The 25127-nt window shown below is 40.5% G+C and overlaps 1 protein-coding gene across 1 annotated transcript; it reads left to right on the forward strand.

Annotated features, from left to right (window-relative positions):
* The first annotated feature begins 82 nt into the window (after nucleotides 1-82).
* On the forward strand, nucleotides 83-17202 carry C2H17orf75 (chromosome 2 C17orf75 homolog). Its single transcript, XM_063293563.1, is given in 11 exon segments — nucleotides 83-298; nucleotides 1008-1085; nucleotides 2581-2706; nucleotides 5048-5188; nucleotides 6081-6138; nucleotides 11348-11467; nucleotides 12664-12728; nucleotides 12853-12995; nucleotides 14621-14724; nucleotides 15661-15850; nucleotides 15853-17202. Coding segments are annotated over 11 exon segments (1245 nt in total). The 5' UTR covers nucleotides 83-155; the 3' UTR covers nucleotides 15930-17202.
* The last annotated feature ends 7925 nt before the right edge of the window (nucleotides 17203-25127 follow it).

The raw sequence follows: 25127 nt of genomic DNA on the forward strand, positions 1-25127 counted from the left end.
TGCGTCTGTCCTCGCCCGGCCGTGGCAACATGTTTGTGGCCGGAACCTTTGTGACGCTATGAGGAGAGTGTGCGGACTCGAGGAGTAGAATAGGTCGTTGCACTGTACGGCAATAGGGGGAACGGATTTTCTTATCTCCGAGTTTGCAAGCAAAGATGTTGCCTTCTCTTCAGGAATCCGTAGACGGAGATGAAAGAGAGCTGGAGAGCAGCGAGGAAGGAGGCGGCTTGCCCGAGGAACGGAAACCGGAGCGTAGCAGCAACAGCTACCACTGCTTGTACGACTTCCGAGGCTGCCGGTAAGAGAGCGAGGGCTGCTCGGCCGTGTCCCTGCGGGCTTTTCCTTGCCCGGTGTCTCCAGCCTGAACGATAAAAGGCTCCAGATCTTTTACCAGTCCTTCATGATGTTTTATTTTAATCCAGCCTCTCCGAATCTGGGGCTCTTGGATGAATTCATTCCCACCTCCCCACCCCAACAAGGTGACTGAGAGCGATGGGGCTTATTATTCAATGCATCTGTGGTGCACCAAGTTAGATGTTTAGTAACAATTAAAAATGGTTCATCGGATCAAGCAACAATTATTTTAGTCCGGTTTTTAGTTTCCAATTGTGATCATGTAGAGGGTTATGTTTGCTCATGAAGCCTAGCCTCATTTTTCCCCCCAGGTGCATTGGTTTTCTTCGAATATAACTATTATCCAAATAGATCTGTCAACTGATGAATTTACCTAATGCATTTTAAAATGTTGGTCAGACCTTAGAGTTAACACATCTTGGGCTATCAAACTCTACTGGGTTGCTCAAAACAATGTGCCATTTGCCCATGCGTGAATCCAAAGGAAGCCTGGAGTTGCCAATTCAGTTCCCAGAATTCCCAGTCTGCTTTTCCCAGTCCAGGTTTTCACTCCCTCACTCTCCAGAAAAATGATAGCGATATGATGGGTATTTTAGTTTTCTGCTGCCACATGCATTTTGTCTTGGCATTCATAATTGGTTTGGCTTTTTCAGGTTACACCATGGAACAGGTAGTGATGATGGGAGTCCAAGCAAATCGCCAGCTGAAACGCCTTCTTCAGATGACTTCAGGTAAATGAGCTTGGCAAAATGATTTTGTGTGCTGCATCTTGGGTAGTTATAATGTAGGGGCATGTGCATATCAAAAAGCACAAGTGAATTCTTGTGAATAGGTACTTATCTGCACACAATACTGGGAGTGCACTGCTCTCCTGTTGAAAGGTTTGCATTGGTTTGCCAGTTGCTTTCTGGACCTGATTTAAGGCTCTGCTTTTGTTCGTAGAAGTTTTGAGTAGCTTGAGGGCCACCTATCTGAGGGATTCCCTAGCTCAGTTTAAACTGCCTAAACATTAAGATCAGCAGAAAGAATCTTGTTAACAATTCCTTACTTTCCAAGGTCAGTTTATCAAGCCTGTGGGAAAGGAATGTGCTCCCTTGGAATTGCACTCATCTTCCACTCTTTCTATAATGATATGTGGGAATGACATTGGGAGACAGGAGGAAGAACCGCAGACCAGACAACAGGTCAGATAAGAGCCCACAGAAGCAATAGGGGTGTGGCAAATGTCTCAGAAGGGACCCACTCTATTTTCTTAGACTGTAAAGGCAAGCGGGGAGAGATGTACTTTGAGATTTGTAAGATTGCTGTCAGCCTTGAGAGATATTCTAGACAAGAAGCACACCCAGAAGTACTAGTTCTAATTTTATTGTAAGGTTACATTAACAGAATCTTGCTAGTCTGAAAGTACATCTCTTCCCCCTTGCCTTTAAGTACATCCCTTCCTCGTCCCTAGAAACTAGGGAGGGTCCCTTCTGAGACATTTGCCACAGCCCTATTGTTTTTACGGGCTAAGCTGCCTCTTTTCTGACCATTGTCCGGTCTGCGGCTCTTCCTCGTTCTCCCAATGTCATTCCCACATACCATTACACTTTCTGCTTCTAAGAGTGGCATTAAAACCTTCCTCTTCAGCCAGCTCTTTCCTGTTTAATCAGTCATTTTAATAATAGCTTTTATTAGATATTACCTTTAGGCTGAAAGCTTAGTTATGAATTAAAATAGTAATATTAGAAGTGTGTGAGTTCAGTAGTATATACTTTTTGTATATTCCCCAGCCTGGGGAAAAATTCTTCAACATTCTAAGAATACATACCTACCTAAAAAGGCAACTGAATTTGCTGCTACCATTACAAATGGACTCATGTTCCCAGTATGAGCCATGAACAAGGATATTATAGAAATGAAAAAAAAGTTACAATTGGTCCATGCTTTCATTCCTGTCGGTTATTCATGCTCATTGAAACATAGGGAGTTGTAGTCCAAAATGACTGAAGTGTGCAATTTTGTAGCTTTGGTTTTACTCCAAGTAGTATTTTGATTGTTTATTTAAATGAGACATGCTTGGAACTTCATACCCAACTGGACGTGGCATCTTTTTCCTTGAAAACATGGCATCTAATCTCAAGTGTCAAGGTCTCGTTGTGAGTAGCTGGTCTTTGATGTAACTGAATAGATAAACAAAAGCTCTATCTCACTTAATCATTTTTTTGTTTTATTTCATTTATGAAGCCTTTCATTGGTGGACACTAATTTACCAACTGAAGCCGAGGTGGAACTGCGCAGTTTGGTTGCCAAGTATCTTAATAAGGGAGCTTTTTTTGAGGGGATGGGCAATGTTGTATCTGTCGAGTTGAGGTAAGACTGTAGATACGTACTGAGACTTCCACTGATGTCAAACAGTTTTAATTAATTGTAGTTTTCTTAATAGTATTAGTGATACTCTTTTACTAAATGGTATGTAATCAAATCATAATGGAAATGTAGTTTTAAGTTTTAAGAGTCAAAGATTGAACAGTGCTATTTATTTCTGAATTGTCTCATTCTTCTCATGCCTTTGAGGTGTCTGAAAACCACTGGTTGTCTAGGTGGCAGAACAAAATAAAACAACCCCCCACCCCTACCCCAAATAACCTGTGGTCTTTGGAGCAGCTTTCTTATACTGATGCTGTGAGTTTTTGATGTCAGCACAATTGAGCTAAATTTACAAGATATGGGAAAAAATTCATATACACACTCATTGTCTAAACTTTTAATTACTGTTCTGAATAATTACAAGTTGGTGTTTTAAGAGCTTAAACTTGTAAAAGACAATACACGTGTGCTCTGAATTCTGAGCTAAAAACTTCATCTTGCAACTGTACTTTTGTTCACTGAATGAGTCCCACTGATCTCAGTGAGGCTTGTGAATAAACTGGAATGCTCACTTGATCAATGAAAACAGGTAAAGTAAAGCTTTGAGACTTGTAATCATCTCATATTTATCTCAACCATATATGAAGCACTACAAGTGGTACAACAGATAGACAACTTCTGGTCCTCTAGAGGGCGCTGCATTACAACTCCCAGCATTTTGCACAACTGGCTGTGCTGGCTGGTATTGATGGGATTAATATTTCAGCAACATTTGATGGAGGTGGCAGGTTCCCAGCCATGAAGTGCAAGAGTGGCAGTTAATTTTTTCATAACACCACCAGGCAGGCAGAGGGTCTGTGCATCAGAACTGTGTAGACATTTCCTCATTTTGTAACATAGGGGAGCTGCAGTGTTCAAGGCTGCAACTCAGCCTCCCAGTCAGCCATAGGAGGTTAGCACTAGAAAGGGCAAAATGAAAGTATTTGCTGTTTTTGCAGAAATGAGGATGGGTTAAAGATGGGAACAGGAGTAGGAGGTTTCTGGCAGGCAAACTACTCTTTTATCAGAAAAATGGGCCAAAATCGCAGCTTTCCAAGCAAGAGACCTCCCATTCATCCCTTTAAAAAAGCGTTGCTGAACTTCAGTCATTTTGCCACCAAAATGGGTGCTGCAGTGTTACAAATGGGATGCTGGGGGTTACAAGTTGCCCATCTCTGCTATACAGCTCTGTTTTAAAAAGTCCCAATTTAGTGGGGCTACTTCCAGGTTAATGAACTACTGGATATATGATTGGAGCCTAAATGGCATTTGAAGTACTGCCTGCTGTGTGCTCTCTGCAGTTTTTTGGGAGTACTGTACTTACTAAGAATAGCACAGCTATAACTAGCACCTGATCAACTTTGAAAAGTTGAGGAGGGTCAGCCTCAGGTGGATCCTGAGCCACCGGGAAATGCTAGGGCTATAGAGGAGTCTGTGAATTTGAGGGTAGGGGTAAACCACACCCATAGTGTTGTCAAGAAAATGATATGGACATATCCAGCAGAAATAGACTTCAAGTAGAGGGAGACTTTACTTTTGCTTTCCTAAGAATGTTTAAAAATGTGTTTGATTCAGCTAATCGGTTAAAAAAGCATTTCATCCCTTTAAAAAGCATGCATAGGGTTTGGACGGAGAAATCAGCAGTACAGGGTGAGGGGCCTGGTTCCTCTTCCCAGCAGAAACCGTCAGCAGGTTCTGCTACCCATCCCACATTCCTTCCTTGGTACTGGAATGCTTGGGTTCTAGGCAAGGCAGCCATGAATTCCTCCTCTCATCTGTGTCTCTTCCTCCCAATCATACAGCCTTATGACCCTTTTGCCCATTTCCTTTGATCCACTGAATTTTCAAAAAGCAGGCTAAAGGGCAGGAATAATCTCTTCCAGGGACTGGAACCAGCCAGGGAGCTGCTCATTGTCAACTACATCCAAATGGGCTGGGGGTAGCAGCTTTTTGTTTTAAAAAGCCCACTTTGACTATGTTTCCTCTCTGTTTAATTCATTTCGTGTTTATAGCTTACTTGGGAATAGCAGGTAAAGAAGCTGGTGATTTGGCTTTCCATTCACCGACACTGGTATGGTGGGAAAGACCTGGGCACAAAGTCAGCAGGTAGAATCAAGAAGTTGGCAGAAACATAAAGCAGTGTGTTGACTGGAGTTAAGAACCTGTGTAGATTCTTCCACTGGAGGTTGATTTTGATTGAATTAAAATAAGGGTTTCATTTGTAATGAGATTGATGAGCAGACAAACTGCTGGATAAAATACAGCATTAACTTGATTTGGTGCAACCACCCTGTGATTAATTCAGTATTCCAGAAAGTCGTGTTGGTTGTTATTACTGCCTGTTCCAGCCAGAAAAGTGTGCAGAAGGAGCCGATCCCGAATCAAGCCAGAGTCCCTTGGAATACGTGATCTGTTTTTTGGGAGGCTCAGAGAAAGGGCTTGAACTATATCCTTTTACTATACAGTATTTCTGTTTGGGTGTAAAATGCGGATGGTGGAGAAGGCCTACTTCTTTATTCCTATTGCTCTGAATGTTCTCTTAAATTAGGCCAGAGATTATACACATTCCCAAACAATTATTTTAGGCTTCTGAGAATATCAGTTATGTATCTGGGTGTTCATTTAAAATTATAGCCTGATAAGATAACTATATACAGATAAAGAAACCTGAATTTGAAGTATCTTGGCCTCATGGTTTCAAAGTTATATTTGAGATTCAGTTGATTAAAATAGTTTTTTAAAAAGCAGTATGAAAATAAAGATAAGATTTAACCATTTCAACAGTATTTTTTCCTCAAAAACTGATATTTTTCATGTCTGAGAACAATGACATACTGTAATAATATGAGTACAGTGGGGCTTCAAACTGCCTCTCAGATATATTTTTCTGAAAGAAAGAAGGGCTTACACAATTCAGAGTAGGTATGTTACTTTCTTGCAGCTGAGCCAGCAAAGAACAGATGTATTTGTTTATGAGATTTAACTGTCACCTCAGCCCAAGCAGGCTCTGTGACATTGTTAAGGCTAACAAACATATTGTCACATATGCAAAAAAATCATAATACTATGTAATTCAGGTAGATTACTTTAGTTACTAATAATGTCTTACTGTTACAGATACTGACTACAATATAGTACTTCCCAAATTTCACAATGTTTTGTTTTTCAACCTTCGGACTTTCCAAGATAGATATAAACAAATTGTTCCAGAAAATGTGCAGTGGTTAACTTTATATTAAAATATTTTTGAACAGAAGTACAGCACACCAGTTACAAAATGAATTAAAAATAAAAATTAGGCAGAACTGAGGCATCAGTTATTTTCTTAAAAGTGTTACATTCAGACTTGAGCTTGATGGCTATATTCAAGATCTGAAGACTTACTTAGATTCAAAGGTAAGTCTTGATTAAGAGGTAACTGTTGATTGCTGTTAATGAATTTGAAAATAAAGATTTGTAAAATGAAGTGGAAAAGTGCTAGGAGATTCCAGTGTTGATAGACTACATTTGGCAATCACAGTGGCCTGGATATTTTAGGAGAGCCCTCTCTGGAGAAAAAAAATAGCTTAATATTGGGGGCTGAAAGAAAACCCTATTTGAGTGGGCTGGTTTTAATGGCAAGTGTAATGAAACTGATTGCATTTGGTGAGAAGTGGCAGACTTTCTTCTAAGTTTATGCTGGGGATAAATAAATATACTTTAAAATCTCATTGGTTTGGTCTCCAAATGACAAATGTATGAGTTCTTGTACTGAGGTTTGATTTTGCCTCATCTCTTTTATTAATAGTTTTGCCTCTTATTTTTTCTTTCCCTGGCACCATAGTATCTTTGTCATGGGAGGGAATTATATTCTGTCTCTTGTTTACCAGAGAACCAGTTATAATGAACAGTTAAAACTTTATTTAACAGTAAGCCTGCTGTTTAGTTTGGATGAAAGAGTGGGTGTTGTTGAGGAACAAGAGAATGTTAGAATTGGAAGAACATAACCTGAGGTGTGGTTGGCATGGCATTTTATGGTACAATAAAGTTAAAGTTAATATAGATTTTAAAAATTATTGTGTGAGAAATGCCATATTAAGAATATGGAATAAAAACAAGCCTAGGCTGTGCTCGAAAATACCTTTATTGGTCTCAGCACAAGAAGTATTTTATAGAAAAGCAAGAGCAGGGAAAGATAAATGGTTTACAGGTAGTCCACACTTAACAACCATTCGTTTAGTGATGGTTCAGACTTACAACAGTGTTGGAAAAAACAACTTATGACCAGTTCTCACACTTACGGCTGTCACAGCATCCCAGCGGTCACATGATCACGATTTGGGTGCTTGGCAACTGGTTTGCATTTATGACCATTGCAGTGTCCCATGGTCACGTGATCACCATTTTCGACCTTCCTGGCTGGCTTCTGGCAAGCAAAATCAATGGAGAATGACATTATTTGCTTAATGACCACATGGTTCACTTAACAGCCACCGCAAACAAAGGTCATAAAACCAGGTCAGATTTGCTTGATGACCGCTTTACTTAGCAACTGAAATTCCAGTCCCAGTTGTGGTTGTTAAGTGAGGACTACCTGTACATACCAAGTTTTGTTAGTACAGGAACACAGAGAACTTAAGAGGAAGTCAAGAGAACAATTGACTACAGAGGGATTTAGTTTTCAGTGGTTTTCATATGAACAATTAAAAGAAAGATTTAATATAGATTAAAAAAATAATTGGAATTGAACATAAGATGGAATTTGAAACTGAGTGATGTATATATAAATGATGAATATGTGATTGCAAAAATGGATCACCTTTTGTTGAGATTTGAAATGGAAGAAGAACAAGTTAAAGAGTGCATAATAAAATGGGCTAGGAATTTTGGATATAACATACAGGTTGACCAGTGGATAAGATTGTGGAGAGATTGTGGATAAAGGGACCGATATTCACATTGTGTTATCGTTTAAGAGAGAATTTTTATAAAATGATGTATTGTTGATATATGACACCAGAGAAATTATCTAAGATGTACAAAGGTACTTCTAGTCAATGTTGGAAATGTGAAAAACATGAAAGGACATTTTACCATGCATGGTGGACTTGTGAAAAAGCAAGGGGAAAAAAGGATACAAATACATAGGTTGATACAAAGAATTTTAAAGATAAATATTGAGATGAAACCAGAACGTTTCTTGTTGGAACTTATGGATAATCATTTAGAAAAAACTTATGAAAGATTGTTTTTATATATGGTAACTGCAGCAAGATGATTATATGCACAACGATGAAGAAATACTGAAATACCAACAGTGGAGAAATGGAGTGTAAAGATGACAGAATTAGCAGACATGGCAAAACTGACCTGTTTGGTGAGGGATAAAACAATAAGTACTTTTTATAAAAGACTGGAAACCTTTTATGGACTTCTTTGCTGAAACGAAAAAAAAGGGAAATGGTCATTTGTGGATTTGCTGATTAAAAAAGGAGTTGAATATAGGACAGAAGGGATCTCTGTAATGTGATTTGACTGAGGGAGGAGAGAGAATAATTTTTTATAACTGCTGCAAAAAAGATCGGAAGTCGCTTTTTAATTATCTTTTTCTTTTTCTTTCACTTTATTGCTTTCTTCACTTTTATCTTTTCTTCTCTAACTTTTCCTTATATTTTTTCATGTTTATCTTGTATCTATCTAAAAATTTTCAATGAAAATTATTTAAAAACCCGTTATTTAACAATAACATAGCATATACAGATATCGACAGATACAAATATATGTTCATTTTCTTCTTTTAAAAGGTCCATCAACAGGACTCCTGTGCTTATTTAACAAACTAATAATATACTTGTCAAAAGAACCCCTAGCATTTTGCTTCTTTTTTCTTTTATATATCCTGGTTGCTGTGAAGTGCTTTGGATTTGGTTCCAAAGAAGTACTTGGGAGCTGCATGTAACACCTATCTGCAGCTTCGGAAAGCAGTTGCATATTTTCCAGGGATCCAACAGCAGCTGCAGAGTACCAACAGATAATCCTGGAAGAAGCTCCACAGCATTTTTTTGGAGTTGAATCTGAAGAGTTGAATGTCCTTACTGGCTGTCTCCTTTTTCTTCCTTCAGTTCTTTTTCCTGTTCAGCTGTTCAACAGCCTGTCTGCCATCCTCTCAAAAGTTCCCTTAGATTCCCTGCCTGTGTGCTTTATAAGAAAGTGCCCAGCTGCTCCATATATGAATTCTGGAGTTCATCACATAGCTCCCTTTCCTCTTCAAGCTTAGCACTGTCATCCCTCCACAGTACAAGGAGCCTTTTAAAAAATCTGTTTCCTATCAGCAATTGCATTTTTCCTTCCAGATATAGGGAATTTTACATGCATAGCTGCTTTTCTTTTTGTCTTTCTTAACATCTTCCAAGTCTGTGCAATTTCATTTCCACAGCATCACCACGACCGCTTGATAGTGTAGGCTTTCTGGTTTAGGTTTGTCTCCTTGTAGAGTTACTTCTTCCGGTTTTCTCTTTTTTTCCTAACAAGATGGAAAATGTTGATTGCTTCGTGAGCTATTTGTCAAACTGAGATTGTTGAAGTTATTTTGAGCTCCCTGTGAAGACCCCTGATCAGAATTGTTTACCTAGGACAGCCTTTCTCAACCTTTTGACCCCAGGCCTCGGGGAACTCCTGTACATTCAAGCTCAAATACAGGCCACAAATTACAAAATCATTATATTTGTTTCACGTGTAGGCCTGTATATGTTCATTAACAGTGTTCTTAAACTAAAAATAAAGAATGAAATGTACCTCTTTAATGGGAAGTTGCCCGAATTTAAAATATATTTTTAAATGAATCGTGATCTCCCAGGGAATCCCTAGTGACCTCTTGCAGAATCCTAGGCTTCCATGGAACCCTGTGTCATGCGCTGCCTACCACTGAGTGAAACACAGACACTGATTCAGGGAAGAGCAGGTTCAGGTTTATTTCAGCGTAGTGCTAGACGAGAAAAAAGCTGAGAGTGAAGGGAGCGCGCCGGTGCGGGGTTTAAATAGCCCGCGCTGGTCAGCGCCCCCCCCCACTTTGGGTTGCGTCATCCCCCCTTTGTCCTGCATGCTTCCGTGCCGGTAGGTGAAGGGTTGCAGGGCCCCTGCTGGTGCCCCGGGCTTCGCCCATAATCGGTTTCTTTCTCCAGCCGGTGATTGCTGTCAGCTGGGCGATCTCCGTTGCGCTTTGCTGACAGCTTCAGGTGAGCCTCGTGATCCGCCCTGTCTTTGTCTTTCCTTCTTCCTCTTTTGTGTCCTGATGGCTGGGTCATCCGGCCGGGGTCATTCCCTTCTCCTCGGGGTCTGTGTCTGTTGTTGTGCGTGCTTTGCTTATCTTAAATCCCTTCCTCTGCTTCCTAGGTATTGTCATGTGTGCCATTGTGCTGATGCCTTCAGCTCAACGGTACTCATGACACCCTGGTTGAGAAACCCTGACCTAGGACAGTGAAGATCTGCTGAGGAAGACGGGTTCATTTTTATGATCCTCAGTGCACTTTAGGAGGCATTAGAGAAATCTTGATTAAAGAAGCATTATCTCACTTTCCAGGGGTCGGTGGGCTATAGGCCTGTGTTCTGTGTTCTATGTATCTAGGTGGTGGAGCAGGAAAGGGGTGTGGCGTCTCCAAGTTACTTAGAGAGTAAGCAGCTCTTGGTCTGGTTTCTGTTTCAAGTTCGAGATGGAAATTTGTTTGCTCCCTTGTAGTTGGAAGGGAAACAGGGTAATTTGACTCTGTTGATTCTCCTGCATCTCTTAGCCGTTTCCAGTATTACCTACATGGTATCCCTCCAGACTGTTCATGTGGCTTCAGAATAGGAGAATTGGCCTTATAAGGATTTTGTTTAGAGTTCTGTGGAAATCAAGCTCTTTATGCATATGACAATATGGAGATCCTCAAGATTCTCATACTTCTTACTATCTCTATGAAAACGTTGGAATCATTCTAGCTAAGGAGTGCAGTGTCACCCACATGTCACCATTTGGGCTTTGACACACAGCACCCAGGATTTCCCTTGGTTTTGAATGTGTCACTTCTGAATGCTGCTAATACAGCTCTGCTGCCTAAACAGAAATCTTGAAAGACGTATGTATTCTGATTTGCAGAATACTTACTGGCATGGGAAATTCAAATGTTGTCTTTACAATAGCTTGGGAAGAACATGGCATCCCTTGTTGGAATCCTCTGCCCATTATAAGAGCGTTATGCCTGTTTCCAGGGGCTTGTCCTGAGCTTGCATTTCTGGAATACAGCGTGTTGTGGCATGCCATAAACACTTTCGGCATCTCTGGGAGTTTTAAGAATAATTTATAAAATAGTACGGGAGGACTATAGCTGATAAAAGATGGAGCAGGGCGGAGGGATTCCACTGCCTGTGTGCTTAAAGCAGCTGCTTGGATAAGCTCTTATGCCACTACTTCTCACCTGCTTCCTTGAGTCAAGATGGCAAACTAGCCACAAGGGAAACTGCAGGCTCTGGAACAGAGAATGGCTGAAAAATAATCTACACTTTCAGAACAGGCTGTCCGGAGTTGTTTCGCTGAACTCCACTTTACAGTCACATATAGATGATCAACTGTTATTTCAATTGGATGCAGCAAAGCAACCTGGAGACCTGCATTAAGCCGCTCCTGAGAACTTGGTTTGAGGATTTGGTGTGCCCTATTCAGAGGGTGGTGAAGCTTTTCCAGGAGAAACTTGCCTTTGTACTACATGCTGTGAGTACCATACAAGTTCACTGCTCTTGGATCTCTGTTTTGTTCAGTTCAGTTTGGGTTTCTTGTTGAACTATTTTGTCTTGTCTATTCATGGCTTGAGCTGCAACTATTGTGGTAGCCACAGTACATACAATATCCTTCACTACTTCCAAACAAGCTTTAGTTGTGCAATGGTCCTGCCTCTTTCCTGGAATTTCACAGGGGACCTAGGTGGCGTGATACTCTGGTTGCTGCCCTCCCTAAATCTTTCTTTACCTTCAGGAAAGAAATGCGACATAGCTGTAGAGCTATATTGCTAGGAAGTGCAACTACAGTCCTAAGATTTTGACAGCTTTAATAAGATGATAATATCACCTTTGTTTTAAGGAACACTAGCCTTAAGTTGTACGTATCATCCATTTTAAAACTGGGGCAGCAATTCAGAAACAGGTATTCCCCCTTACTGCAGCTGGAATTTATTTACATATTTTTAAAATACAAAGTCAGTTATGTTTAGACAGGGCCTTCAGCTCAAAGAGTTTGAAAAGCAGTTTCTCTGCAGATATGAGAGAGAGAGAAAGATGGGTAGGATGCCAAAAATAAGGTCTTCTTTGAAAAGAGCTTGACTCTTCTTGACTTCACGGATATCAGAATGATTTACCCTTTTTCTTTTTGGCCTTTGAGTCAGCGTTGACTCCTGGCGACTGCCTGGACAAGTCCCTGCAGTTTTCTTGGCAAGGTTTTTCAGAAGTGGTTTGCCCTGGCCTGCTTCCCAGGGCTGAGAGGGAGGGACTGGCCCAAGGCTGGCTTTGTGCCTAAAGCAGGACTAGAACTCACCATCTCCCTGTTTCTAGCCTGATGCCTTACCCACTAGACCAAACTGGCTCTAGTTTACTATTACTTGAGGTCAATTCTTGCTTGCTCAGGAAGCTCTCTGGCCTTTGCTCATTATCATTTTAATACAACTGAAGCTGTCTAAAGATCAAATGGAGACTAGGGGGAGGTTTACACATACATTCTGAGTGGTCTGGACGATGGATGAAGGACACGAACAACTGATACTTTAGCAAGTTGCTGGTTGATAACAGCATAATCGTTTACTTATCTGCGTGGAAATAAGGCCCATTGTGTTTCCTGGGATGGGTGAGTTGTATAGAATTGTAGTCTAAGGTTAGGTTATTATGCCAAGCACTGACATTGTGCTCTGCTCTTTCAAGGCTCTGAGTTGCACTCCTGTTGAAGTAAATGGATCTGAAGAAAGGACAGAGAAGGATATTAACAGGTAAAAGCAAAGGTCCCTCAGGATGATATCCCTAGGTCCAACCTTGCTCCTTTTGAGATAACTGCTTGATTGAACTTGGCAAATGTCTATACAGGTATGTAAAAATGTTTACGTTCTTTTTCAGGTTCCTTCGAGCAGCAAGTCTTCAAGATCTTGTCCGGGAAGCTACAATGGCTTCCTTATGTACAGCAGCAGCAGCAGAGGAGGAGCAGTGCAAATCAGTGACAATTGACCTGAATGGGCCACAGCCTTGCTTCCACAGTGCAGGTAAGCTCACAGAAGGAGATGCTTCTAGCCTACGAGGGCTGCTCAGTGAAGTTAGCAACAGGCAATGTTGATGAACTGGTGTTGTTTTAGACCTCTCTACAAAGACAGTTGTTTGAGGTTTTTTGGAAGGCAGACAGTCTTATTCTGTCGTCTATTAGCACTGGTCTAATAGAGCAAATTGATTCCCAGATTTGGAAGGCTTATCATCACAAACCAATGCAGTCATTTTGATTAGGTTGTTTCATGTAAATTGCTTTGTTATTTGGCTCATTTGAAGAAGCACAGATCAAATCCACAGGCAGTCCTTTGGGAAAACAGTACTTTTCTTCCTTTTCTTCTCTCTCTTGAAAGAAGGAAAGGGCTCTGAAAGGTCACTGCCTAATTTTTCTTGGTCCTTATGGTACATTTCAGATTCATTGTAACATTATGCAGGCATAGCCTGAAGCTACAATCTGGGGTCCCTCCAGAGGTTTGGAACTTCAGATGCAAGAATTGCCAGGTAGCATCGGACCTAAAGGAATTGAAATCTGACATGTGTGGAAGCCATCAGCTTGAACAAGGCTGGCATAGAAAATCATATCCTCAGCATCTCTTCAAACTCAACCAAAGCAGTCCAAAAGCATTGGTGGCATTTTATGCTAACTAAACCATTAAGAAGAACTCCCTTGATCCAAACCAGAAGCTCATCATTATTTACCATTTTGTTCTCCCAAGGGTTTCCATAAAACTCAGAAGCAGCCTTCCTATGTTGCTGCTCCTTAGATATATATTCTTTACTATCATGTATCATTCTTTAAGCCTCGTGTGGCGCAGAGCAGTAGGCAGCAGTATTGCAGCCAACAACTCTCCCCACGACCCGAGTTTGATCCCAGCGGAAGCTGGATTCTCTGTTGGGTAGCCGGCTCAGGTCGACTCAGCCTTCCATCCTTCCAAGGTTGGTAAAATGAGGACCCAGCTTGCTGGGGAAGGTGACGACTGGGAAGGCAATGGCAAACCACCCCGCTCTAGTCTGCCAAGAAAATGTCGCACAAGCGGCATGCCCCCAAAGGGTCAGACATGACTCGGTGCTTGCACAGGGGACCTTTCACCTTTCACATCATTCTTAATATGAGCATATGTGGTATTTTCCCAAGGATAAGGTTTTTTTTTTTCATTACGTGCTATCAAATCTTTTTCGACTCCTAGCGATTGCACAGATAGATTTTCTCCATGATCTATCCCTAACCTGGTCTTTCAAGTCTCCCAGTGGTGCACTCATCACCACTGTAACTGAGTCCATCCACCTTGCTGCTGGTTGTCCTCTTCTTCTCTTTCCTTCCACCTTTCCCAGCATCAGAGCCTTTTCCAGAGAGCTGGGTCTTTGCATAATGTGTCAGGATAAGAATGACTGGTAAAATTTTGATCCTTATTTATCTCCCATCGTGAGATTGGTGGCCTAAGAGCAGCATCCTAATTGTCTGCATTTGTCAAGCCTCAGGAGACCATAATACTCTCTTCCTTTGTAAGTAGGCAGAGAACATCTGTATCCTGTAGAAAATCTTTCGCAGGTAACTTTAAAGAAATTCACAAATTTACTGTATTAACTGAAAATAATAATGTTTTTCTTTTCCCAACAAATGTCTCAGGAACAAATAAGTTCTGCGAAGATTGGACCCAAGCATTTCTGAATGTTTCCGAAGGGGAGAATCCCTTCCTTTTTCGGCAAATACTGGAAAACTTTAAATTGAAGGTAACCATCTGTGCTGGGTAAGAACAATGGGAACTGTAGTCCAAATGCATCTGCAGGGGCACCAGCTTGGAGATGGCTGCTATTTGTGTTTTTTAGAAGTCATGGTAGGTGAAACCTTTCAAGTACTATAACTACATTTGAGTAGCATGTGTTTCACAACTCCCAGATCATCATCTATTTTAGACAAAGAACTGGGATTGACATTAATCTCCAGTTGAAGCCAGTGGCAAAGTTTCTGTTGTTTTAATACTGCTGGGTTGCTTCTTTATCATATTCCACTGGCTTGGATCTTCATCCTGAGGCACAGTTGTGGCTCAGGTGTATTTGTTCTAAAACAGTGCAATCTGAGCCCATATTTTCCTTTTCAATTTGGTAAGAATCCTGTGGTAGAAAGGGTGGCTTTTATCTATAAGATCTGGTACTGCCAGAATGATGACCGTGCGTTCTAGGAACACGAAGTTAAGCCAGTGATACTTTGGGCCCTGCAATCCTATGTGCGCTTGCCGGGGTGGGAGTCCCTTTGAACATGATGGGCTTCCTTCTGAGAGACGTGCATTGGGTGCCCATTACTTTGGGGGCTACTGTTTTAAAGATGAGAAGTTCTTCCTACTGAATTTCTCATTTACTGTTCCTGATTTCTGTGTATTGATGTATTAAGCATGAAGGAGGTGTATGTGTTCACATTTGTGTCCAAACAGTCATTGTATGCGTACATCTATTGGCAGTGTACAGCAGTAGCCTGTAAAACTGCACTGATTGGCAGGGGGAAGTCATCCAGCCTTCTCTTCTTGCCCAGCAGACCCCACACAACTGCCTTTTGTACTTTATCCTAATGACACTGTCAGGGAAGGAACAGTGTGCACCACATCTGTTCCCATGTAGGGTCTCTCAGGCAGACCAGGGCACCAGTGCACATGTTGGCTGCTCTCTTTCCAGGCCATACAGGACATCAACAACCTGAAGCGGTTCATCCGGCAGGCAGAAATGAGCCATTATGCTTTGTTCAAGTGCTACCTGTTTCTGAAGAACTGTGGCAGTGGAGATGTGCTCTTGAAGATTGTGAAAGTAGAATATGCAGAAATGCAAGAAGCCAGAAACGTCATCAGTGTCTTGGAAGAATTCATGAGAGACCAGCTTGTAGTTTAAATCCTTCTTCTCAACAGAGGGTGACTTGTATGATACCAAACCAGTGTGCATCCATGTAGAATCACAGTGGTTGAGAAGGCAGCCTGTGGGGCTATTTTGTTTTAAATCATGTGTACTTACCGTGGAGAGCTGCACTCAGTCCCAGCTCCTCACAGTACACAAACATGTCAAAAAAGGGGGGGGGGAAATCCTCTCACAGCATATACTGTGGGGTTGAGTTAAATAGGCAATTGTTGGTGTGGGAACAAGCTGAGTATTCAGGTGCTCACTCTCTTTCCTGCTTTTTCTTGTCTGTCTGGCTTGTAAAACCACTGCTTGTTTCCCTGTAGTATCCAGATTGTGGTTTTAAGCTTTCCTTAAGCCAGCTCAGGTAGACAAAGAACAATGGATTTGATCTAGATTTCAGCATAGTGTAGATCCAGGCTACACTTCCTGGAGACAAAATAAGCATCAGTGGTTTTGTCAGCACTAATCACTTGGGGGGGAGGGGATGTCAGAGTAGATGCCCAAAATGGCTTATTAGCAGATACATGTACAGATCTTGTCTAATCTAGAGCAACATAGCTGCAAATCTGGATCAGGCGTATGGATTTTCTCCCATTCTCTCTTGCTGTCATATAAACGCAGATCTCACCCCATTTATGCATGTATCCCCACTCCGTCTATCGCGGTGGCTGAACCTGAGCCCCAAATAAATTAACACACTGGTCAAATTAATTATTAATTATTTATATTTGTACTTGTAAAACTTGACCCCATTTTTACAAGTTGTGGATATGGGGCTTTGGGTGAGGTATATTTATATCGACCACTCATTGGGGGAAAAAAGAAGCTGAACAGTACATCTGAAATAAAATCTGTGCACAAAATTGTTGGTGCAAAACTATACTTACATACACAATAGAAAAATATTTTGGCATTTCTTACATCATGCTGCTTTGCAAGTACACTCTTTGCTTGAATAGCCCTCGATGGGAAAAGCATGTTCTATTCAGCATATTTTTAAGGCAGAATCACTTCGTTTGGTGCTATAATAATAAGCCATGGAGGAAGATACTAACTGTGTAAGAAAATAAAGAAAGTTCATACTTCTTGCATTTGTTAATTCAGTGTATATTGTGGGGCAGTGAAATCAACACAGTGACTAATAATGAGTATTAAATTTGGTGAAAATTAATATATTTTTGCTGCATAAATTCAATCTGTAAAATTCTGTGAGCTCTGTGATACTGATTTGCATTCTATCTGGAGATCTTGGAGAGCCTCAGAAAGCTTTCTATAATGCAGGACTATTGATTAATTAGGATATTAAATGCATTCACCTTCAAGCAAGCTTGGTTTTGTTCCTGTTTCTGTTCATTGCTATACTGAAAGATTGAATGTACTCCTCTCATCACCATATTTCTGCCCCGTTTCTTCCACCTGTTCTGAACACAGGAAGGTGGTTCCTAGCAAGCAGTGGTGGTGTTGGAGTTGAACGTTGGGGTAGAAATGCTGAGCAGGGGGGTTGGACTATAAACCCAATTCTAATTCTCAGTACAGGATCCAATTGAGTAAAATGAGGGAGAAGGTTCCCAAATGCCCTAAGAATTTGGAATACGTTTTGAGATAAAGTATGATTCAACAAGGCCGTAGTTCAAGATTATTTAACTGAACCACTAGCCCTAAAAATGCTTACCATTTCGTTGTGTGTAGAAAGTAGTAAAAAATGTTTTTAAAATGCAGATGTGAACCGTCCCAGGAAACATTGCATCTAGCCTGGTAATAAATTCTTATCGGCTCTGGCAAATGTGAGATCTCAAGAACTGTGCAGATGTAAAGACCACATTAGAGTGAAACTGTTATATAGCCAGGGAAAGTTCACAAGAGTTGGAGAAGAAAAGAACAAGCAACTGGAAACAGGGTACAGAGAGTTTGGGTGCAACCAGACAAGACAGCCACCACTACCAATTCTTCCTTGAAAGATTTTGTACTGCAAGGGAAATTGGTATTGCTGGTGGAAGAACACAGCTGCAGGAGAATACTATGGAATGCTGGGTAAACGTGGTTATGGTGATTGCATGATAAATGCTTTATGTGGGGGCATTCCAAAGGGTGTGGATGGGCATGAGGAAATCACTTCAACTTTCCTCTCTCATCATCTTCAATATCTTTTGAATTAAAAACATCATAGGGTATTAATACAGCTCCAGGATTATGTTAGACATCTATACAAAATCAGGAAATGGCACCTAGAATGCTCTGCCCCCCTCACGTTGTGCAACACCTGTAAATTCTTAGCCAGCATGGCCAATAACTACTGTGGCTAGGAGAACTGTAGTTCAGAACATCTGGAGGGCAGCGAGCAGAGGAAATCTGGTGAAGAAGATGTTAGAAAGCAATCCCCTGTGAAACCCGAGCATCTAATAAGCTCAAAATTCAGAAATCCCTGAGTTCTGTTAACTGGCATAGGCTTGTTCCTGACTTTACTCTATTTTGCTCACCTTTGCAAGTTGGTTAATGGGGAAAGATTCATTGTTGCTCTATAATGCATTCAGTAGTGTGTATAATTTTACCAGAAGGCCATAAATGACCACTCTGGTTAAATTTAATTTGGCAAATTAGTTTTCCTTAACTGCACTTGCAGGACCTTTATGGCGTTCCTTTTAATGTGTAATATTGGATGGTAACTATTTTTTCCATGCACGTTTAAAGTCTCACTTTTTTTCCCTCGCACATTGAGAGACTCATGTTGAAAGACTAAATTTGCACCTCTGATCTGGCTCTGTATTTGGGGGATACTGCTGCTAGCAAATCCCCCTTTCCAGATTAAAAAAACCTGCCCAAATGTCCTTTCCCATCCTTTGCCCCTTCTTGTCCAGAAACCTGGCATTAAAATAGCAGAGACCCAGTCTGAAGAGCCTTCTGGGACCATTTCCTGAGATAAGCTGCTTTGCCATTATTTCAATTTAAATATTACATTTTAAATAGGTTGGAAAGTGATAGCTATTATAAGAGAAAGCCCTGAACAATAACACCTTAATGGAACAGTTCATTAATTCAGACATAAAGGAGAAGGATTATTGTGAACATTTCTCTTGTACCTGTGCGGTTTTCCTTTTTAAACAAACAGATCCCCCAGATGTCTGAATGCAAAGACTAAAGTAGTGGTAGGAAACCAGATACTCAGCGCTCCAGCTCCTGTTGGCTGTGCTTTTGTTCTGTGGCCAGTGAGGCTGAGAATCCAACAACATCTGAAGAGTAACCTGTTTCTCCTGCAACTAATCAGGTCAGAACCAAGACATATTTTGGGATCCTGGTTGTTCTTCAATGAGAGGACAACTGAAATTTCTTGCCTTTGGCCACCTGGGGCATTGAAAAGAGCGTGAACATTTCTGACTGGAATGTTTTGCTATTGGTTGAGGACACAGCATTTGTTCATGTAGCACAAAGCCTTTGGTTTCTGACCAGGACCAAGTCTAGTCTTAGTCTTTAATACTAAACTCACATCTAGGATTCACTGGTTATCACATCTGCACTGCAAGAGGGCACCAAATGGTTTGGTAATTTATAAAGAAGAAGCAGGCAGCTGTGTAATCTTTTCCTGCCTGCCTTTGGTAAACACAAAACAAGACAAAACAAAACTGAACACCACTTTCCATTTTCTTCCAGCAGTTAAAAACCAAAAAATTGGAGGGGGAAGACATGCAGTATATAGATGAGGATTAAGCAGGCTGCTCTCTCACTAAACAGGCAAATTGCACACCTAATTGTAAATCAGCTAACAAAAGCTGATCAAATCTGGCAATATTTTTCCCTTTCCTTGTGTTCAGTTCAAAATACATCCAGAAGTTACATTAGTTGTTGGAACCACCCTGAATGCTTCTAACTATGTTGTGTGTGTCCTACAATCCCTCAGCATGGAAGTTCTTAAACGCCATGTAGAAATGTCTCCCTTCCTGGGACAATTTTTTGACAAAACGATACGCAAGTTCTACAACAAACTTCACATACAAATGTCTTCTTGCCTAGGACAATTTTTTAAAAAGCCCCATGATACAAACTTTGGAGAGGTGGCATCAATTTAGAACAAGCTGTGGCCATGAAACATCAATTTGAAAAATTGTGAGTGTACCTCTTAGAAAGATAGCTACATATCTATGCATTACAATGGCCAGGTGATGTCTCCACTCAAGCTAAGCAATGTTCCTTTTTCATTACTTTTCCTGTTCAATTGCTTTTAAAACTGCGCTATGATTCTTCATTATGAAAGAAAAGAGCTTAACTGATTTTGCACTTTCTGCTTCTCGGCTGATCATGCAAAACTTAACTGAAGATGAAACTACATCCCTGCTAGTATTTTTAACCTCTCTCTTTGATAGCAATATAATGGTTTAAATTATATGTCAGGAAAGCTATCAGAGATTCTGACCAGAGCAGAAAATGCTAAGAGTGAGTACAGGATACAAAAACTACCTGTCTCTGTGCCAGAACAATTCTGTAAGGTAACCAGGATATTTGGACCTGAGAGAGAAATATTCCACTCATTGAAACAACAATGCTCCGGAATGATTTGGTATTATTGGAAGTTTAGCCCCGAAGTCCTTCCAGCTTGTGATACTGGATTAGCTCTTTTGGAATAGTGGAATATTAATTGTCTCACAATTGACAGATGTGTGGAAGGAAATCTTGAAAACCAGATTTCTATACTATATTGAGAACCTTTACACTAAGTACCCTCTGATATTGGAGAAAAAATTGTTGTCCTTGGTCTGTGATGGCATGCCTATTGCTGTAGTAAGGGATATATAAATGGTCAGAAAACAGATTTCTTCTCTAATCAATGTTTCTATCAATCTAGAGCTGGATTCTATTGGAAGTTCTATTTGCTGTCATATTAAGGGCTGATTTCTTACAAAGACAAGGAGGTCAGATTTGTCAGGATGATGCTTTATGCTGCACTGTAAGAATAATAACCTCGCAGATCTCCCTGTATCTATGTATGTAGTATTCTCTCTTTCCCTCTTCCCCCCACCCTGCCGTTGCCACCTATTCCCTTTCTACTTTTAGAACTACATTCAATATTGTAGGCCATGAACATTACAACAGCTGAATTCTCACACTGAACTAAGCTACAATGTAGTTCATTAGCTTTTGGCTTTACTTGATGTACAGACTTGGCCACTGCCCTTTGTAAACTATGGTTTATAGCTTAATACAAAATGTGAACTCTGTACTCTGACACAATAAGCACTGCATGACTGAACAATGTGGTGGGATAGGTTGTCCCTTGAGCGTAAAATTGTTCTGGTAAATTGTATAGACATAATGATTCCAAATTATCCATAAACAATGCAGATAAGTTTGGTTCTAACACACTGAAGTTGTACATTGATCCTGTCCCATTAGTGGGGGTGGAGTGGGATGCAGAAATGAGTGCGTGATGGGGTCAGCAACACTGAAACTTGCTCCATTCAACACTCCTATGAGTTTTCACCCTGCAGAATCAATTCTAGAATTCCAACTTAGTTGAAGATAAATTTGGGATAGGTGGGAAAAGTTTATGAGAAAAGACGCTGAGGGAATTTGAATTGGGGGGGATCTGTATGCCCCACCCATACATTTTTCTTCTTGAAATGGTCCCCATTGATGCTGTTTTCATGCAGCAAGAGCATGTACATCACATTTGCTTCAGTTTTGTAGATCAAAGTAAGGAAAGAAACTCAGCTTTGAGTTGAGCTCAGTCCCTGGTGACCTCATGGACCCTTCCATATTGTTTCTTGGCAGTCACACAGAAGTGGTTTGCTATTGCCCTCTTCCAGAGCTGGGTTGTTGTTGTTTTTAACTTCACAGAGTGACCTACAACCTTGATATCTTCTGCCAGTGTCCTGTTCAAGTATTAACCAGTTCTGAGCTTACATACTTTTTGAGATCTGCCAAGATCAGCCACATGCTACCACACAGCTGGGCAGTGTGCCATAAATAGGCTGTAAACTGCTGTAAGTGGAGAGAAGCTAAGCAAATGTAAGTATGGATTTCAGACCTACAAATGAACACATGGAGGTCAGGGAGAGAACAGGAGAAGCCAGATGATGTTTCCTATTATCTTTCAAGTTTCAAGTTCTCTATCCATTCAGCTGAATGTCTGAACAGAGTATTATGACAAGTCAGTTTTCAATTCTTTGTTAAATGACCCACCAGAATGACATTAGCAAGCAATCCTTTAAGGTTTCTGTATGACTTCATTTTCCTTCTGACTCATGAATTTTATTTCTAGTGTTCCTGATGTAGGGCTTGGTTTGAGCAAGAATGTGCAGTCGATATGGAATTGACTGTGCTGTCATCTCTCATTAAAAGGCCATTCTACATAGTTAATAAATCTTACATGCTTTCCAAATGCAAAGAGTAGTGTCACTGTTGACATTATTTATTCCAAAATATTTTGGTTTCTGTGGCATTTTTTTAAAAAACAGTCTTCTCTGGCTTGCAAGAGATGTTCAAACTCTACACATAAAATGTCAACATGCTCCCAAAGCCAACAATTCTGATCATGCATATGCAAAAGCTCTTTAATGTTAAGACTGTTTTGGTTTACTGTAATGTTAAAAATCATCCTGTCAAGCTTTTGTTTCATTTAATGACCTTTTCCCTTTTAATTATTTTTGCAAACATTTTTAATACTCTGATCCCTTTCTCAAATGCCTTCGTGTTTGGGGAAGGGGCTACTGAATTTTCAAGCATTTCTCTGCCACAATGGTGCCGAAGACTAAAATTTGCAACATTTGAGGCATGCGTGAATAGTCCAAGCAGCATGTACAGGCCAACAATAGAAGCCAGCAGCAGAACATTTCAGAAAACATGTCCCTTTTTTCCTGAATGACAAGGGAGAATGGTAATTTTGGAGCTGATTCCAAGATACGTTATGAGGCAGATCATAGCTGGTGAAGAAACCAATAGGAAGAGGTGACAGAATAATTTTAGAATGAGAGAAATGTATTTTGTCCCTCAGTGAAATACTGGCAGTTCAGAAGCATTCTTTCCACATCCAGGATTACCCATACTTATGTTGATGTGCTAGGTCTTCCTAGCATGCTTAGTGTGCAAGAAGGCAAACACTTGCAAAATGGGGAATCTGCTTACTGGAATAATGACCAATATTCTGCAGCCCTACCATTATTGTTGTTCTATATACTTTGCATGGACATTATCAAGTGCCTTAGAGTCTACTAAATTCAGTTTCCAAAAATATACAAAGAGTAACATCAAATTAGGATTTGCCATGTAAACTCATTTTTAAGATTAATATGCTGCCAGCTCTGAGGTGTGGTCTTATCTCTTTGCACATTACAGGTTTAAATATCCACCCAGGATACCTTTCTCTTTATATCACAGTGGCAGAGTGTGACTGTAACAACCATGTGCTCTACAAATATACTGGCTGGAGATCCTGAATTATTTGGCACACAACATATCATGGTTTAATGTATGTATTGTGTGAAATGGCTTCCAGATCTTACTGAAATATGCACTCATAATTTCAGGTTCAGCTGCCATGCAGGGCAGGACCTGGCATTTCCAGGTTGCCTTGATACAATCCAAAGATATAACCTGAGGGGGAAGGGGGAGGATCGAGAAGGGGCAAGTAATTAAATGTGCATCGTGATACATGACTTATCAGATGGCTGTGATTCTGTAATTTATTGTTAAAGGAGAAAGAACTTTAGCTGTTAGGTATGGTCTCACTGCATGCCAAGTTTTCACTGAGATGGCAAACCTGGGCCATCTCTGAAGTCTAGAACTGAGGGCTCATGTCACTAAATGGCTGGGTTCATACAATATGCTAAACCAGGGATTCTCAAAATTTTTGGTAATGAGATCTCCTAAAATGATCCATAAATTTGTGTGACACCCCCCAAAAAGTATTGGAGTTAGGACTGGACAAGAAATTAAATGTTTTAATAATTAAATTTTAACTTATATTATCACTGGAATTCTCAAACTTCGTGACACCATGGCTGTCCACTGAGGCTTCCGCAGTCTAAATCGGTAGCAAAGTCCAGGCAAGTTCTGATAATGCTCCTGCTTTGCCTGCGCAAGGCTGACTGGGTTTTATAAAACAGGAATTGCCCCTCTAAGGTGAGCATCCCTGTGCTAAACCTGAAACCCAGGTTAACGAAAGATTATTCCTGTGCTTTCATAGCGAGCTGTGTCTGAAGACGTGAATATGGCTGATCATGATCCTCAGAGTCACACAACATGCTAGCGATTCCAGTACATACTGAACTACGAAGTACCTGATCCTATTCAATCTAGTCTAGTGTTTCATGAACCCAGCTGACTTTTCTCTAGACTAAATAAATAAATAAACATCCTTCCAGTTCTACTATTATTTTCTTCCTGACATCTATATAGATATAAATATTTAAAATCCACAGAGATATTTTTTTCCACATGAAACCTCCCTTCCTTGTCTGAAAGGGTGTATCCCATGAGATTGCATAATTAATTCACTGAGGCCTGCACACCAGTTGAGGTACTACTGTTAAACACATCCCTGATCCATTAAAGCAATTCTCTTTAGTCTGATGTCCTCCACTATGTTGAGATGGTAACTTGGATTCCCAAGTGAGCAGACAACTCCTAAACAATAGCAAGAGTTAAGAGTTTTATGGATCTCTTTGCTGCCACCTAGTGGTTATCTAGCTTTTTCAGCCCAAATTTGGTAGCCCTGAATAAATCAGCTACTTTCAACTTTTTGCTTTCCAGAGATGTCAACAGGGGAAGTGTAAAAAGTCAGTATGGTAGTGTGCCAACTCAAAAGAAACTTTGCCTCTTTTTAATGTGCACTGCACATATCACATGCATGTAAAAAGTAGGCAGGGCTTCAATCACGCAGTTGGGCCCTCCATATTGACTTTTTAAAAACTCCTCTACAGTGCCAGTGTTTCCAATTGTGTTCAGGTTACAAATACCAGAACTAGATTTCAGTTCCTAGAATTCCTTTGGCCATGCTGATTCCCCAACATATCTAGAGAATTTCAGGTTAAGAATGGCTGCAATAAAATATATGTGAAAAATTAACAAAACATCATTACAATTTTGCTGGCTGCATTCACAATAGGCAAAAGAACAAATCTGTATTTCCCAAGCCAAAATCGGTAGAATATTTTGTTAAGGGAGCACATCTACTTCTTCCGTAGATGAAGATCTTGCAAATACAGAAGACTGCAGAGCTTGTACATGAAGCTAAATTTCAAGAACGTCTATTAGGTTGTTTA

The sequence above is a fragment of the Candoia aspera genome, chromosome 2 (assembly GCF_035149785.1).
Source record: "Candoia aspera isolate rCanAsp1 chromosome 2, rCanAsp1.hap2, whole genome shotgun sequence".
In the NCBI taxonomy this organism is placed as follows: Eukaryota; Metazoa; Chordata; class Lepidosauria; order Squamata; family Boidae; genus Candoia; species Candoia aspera.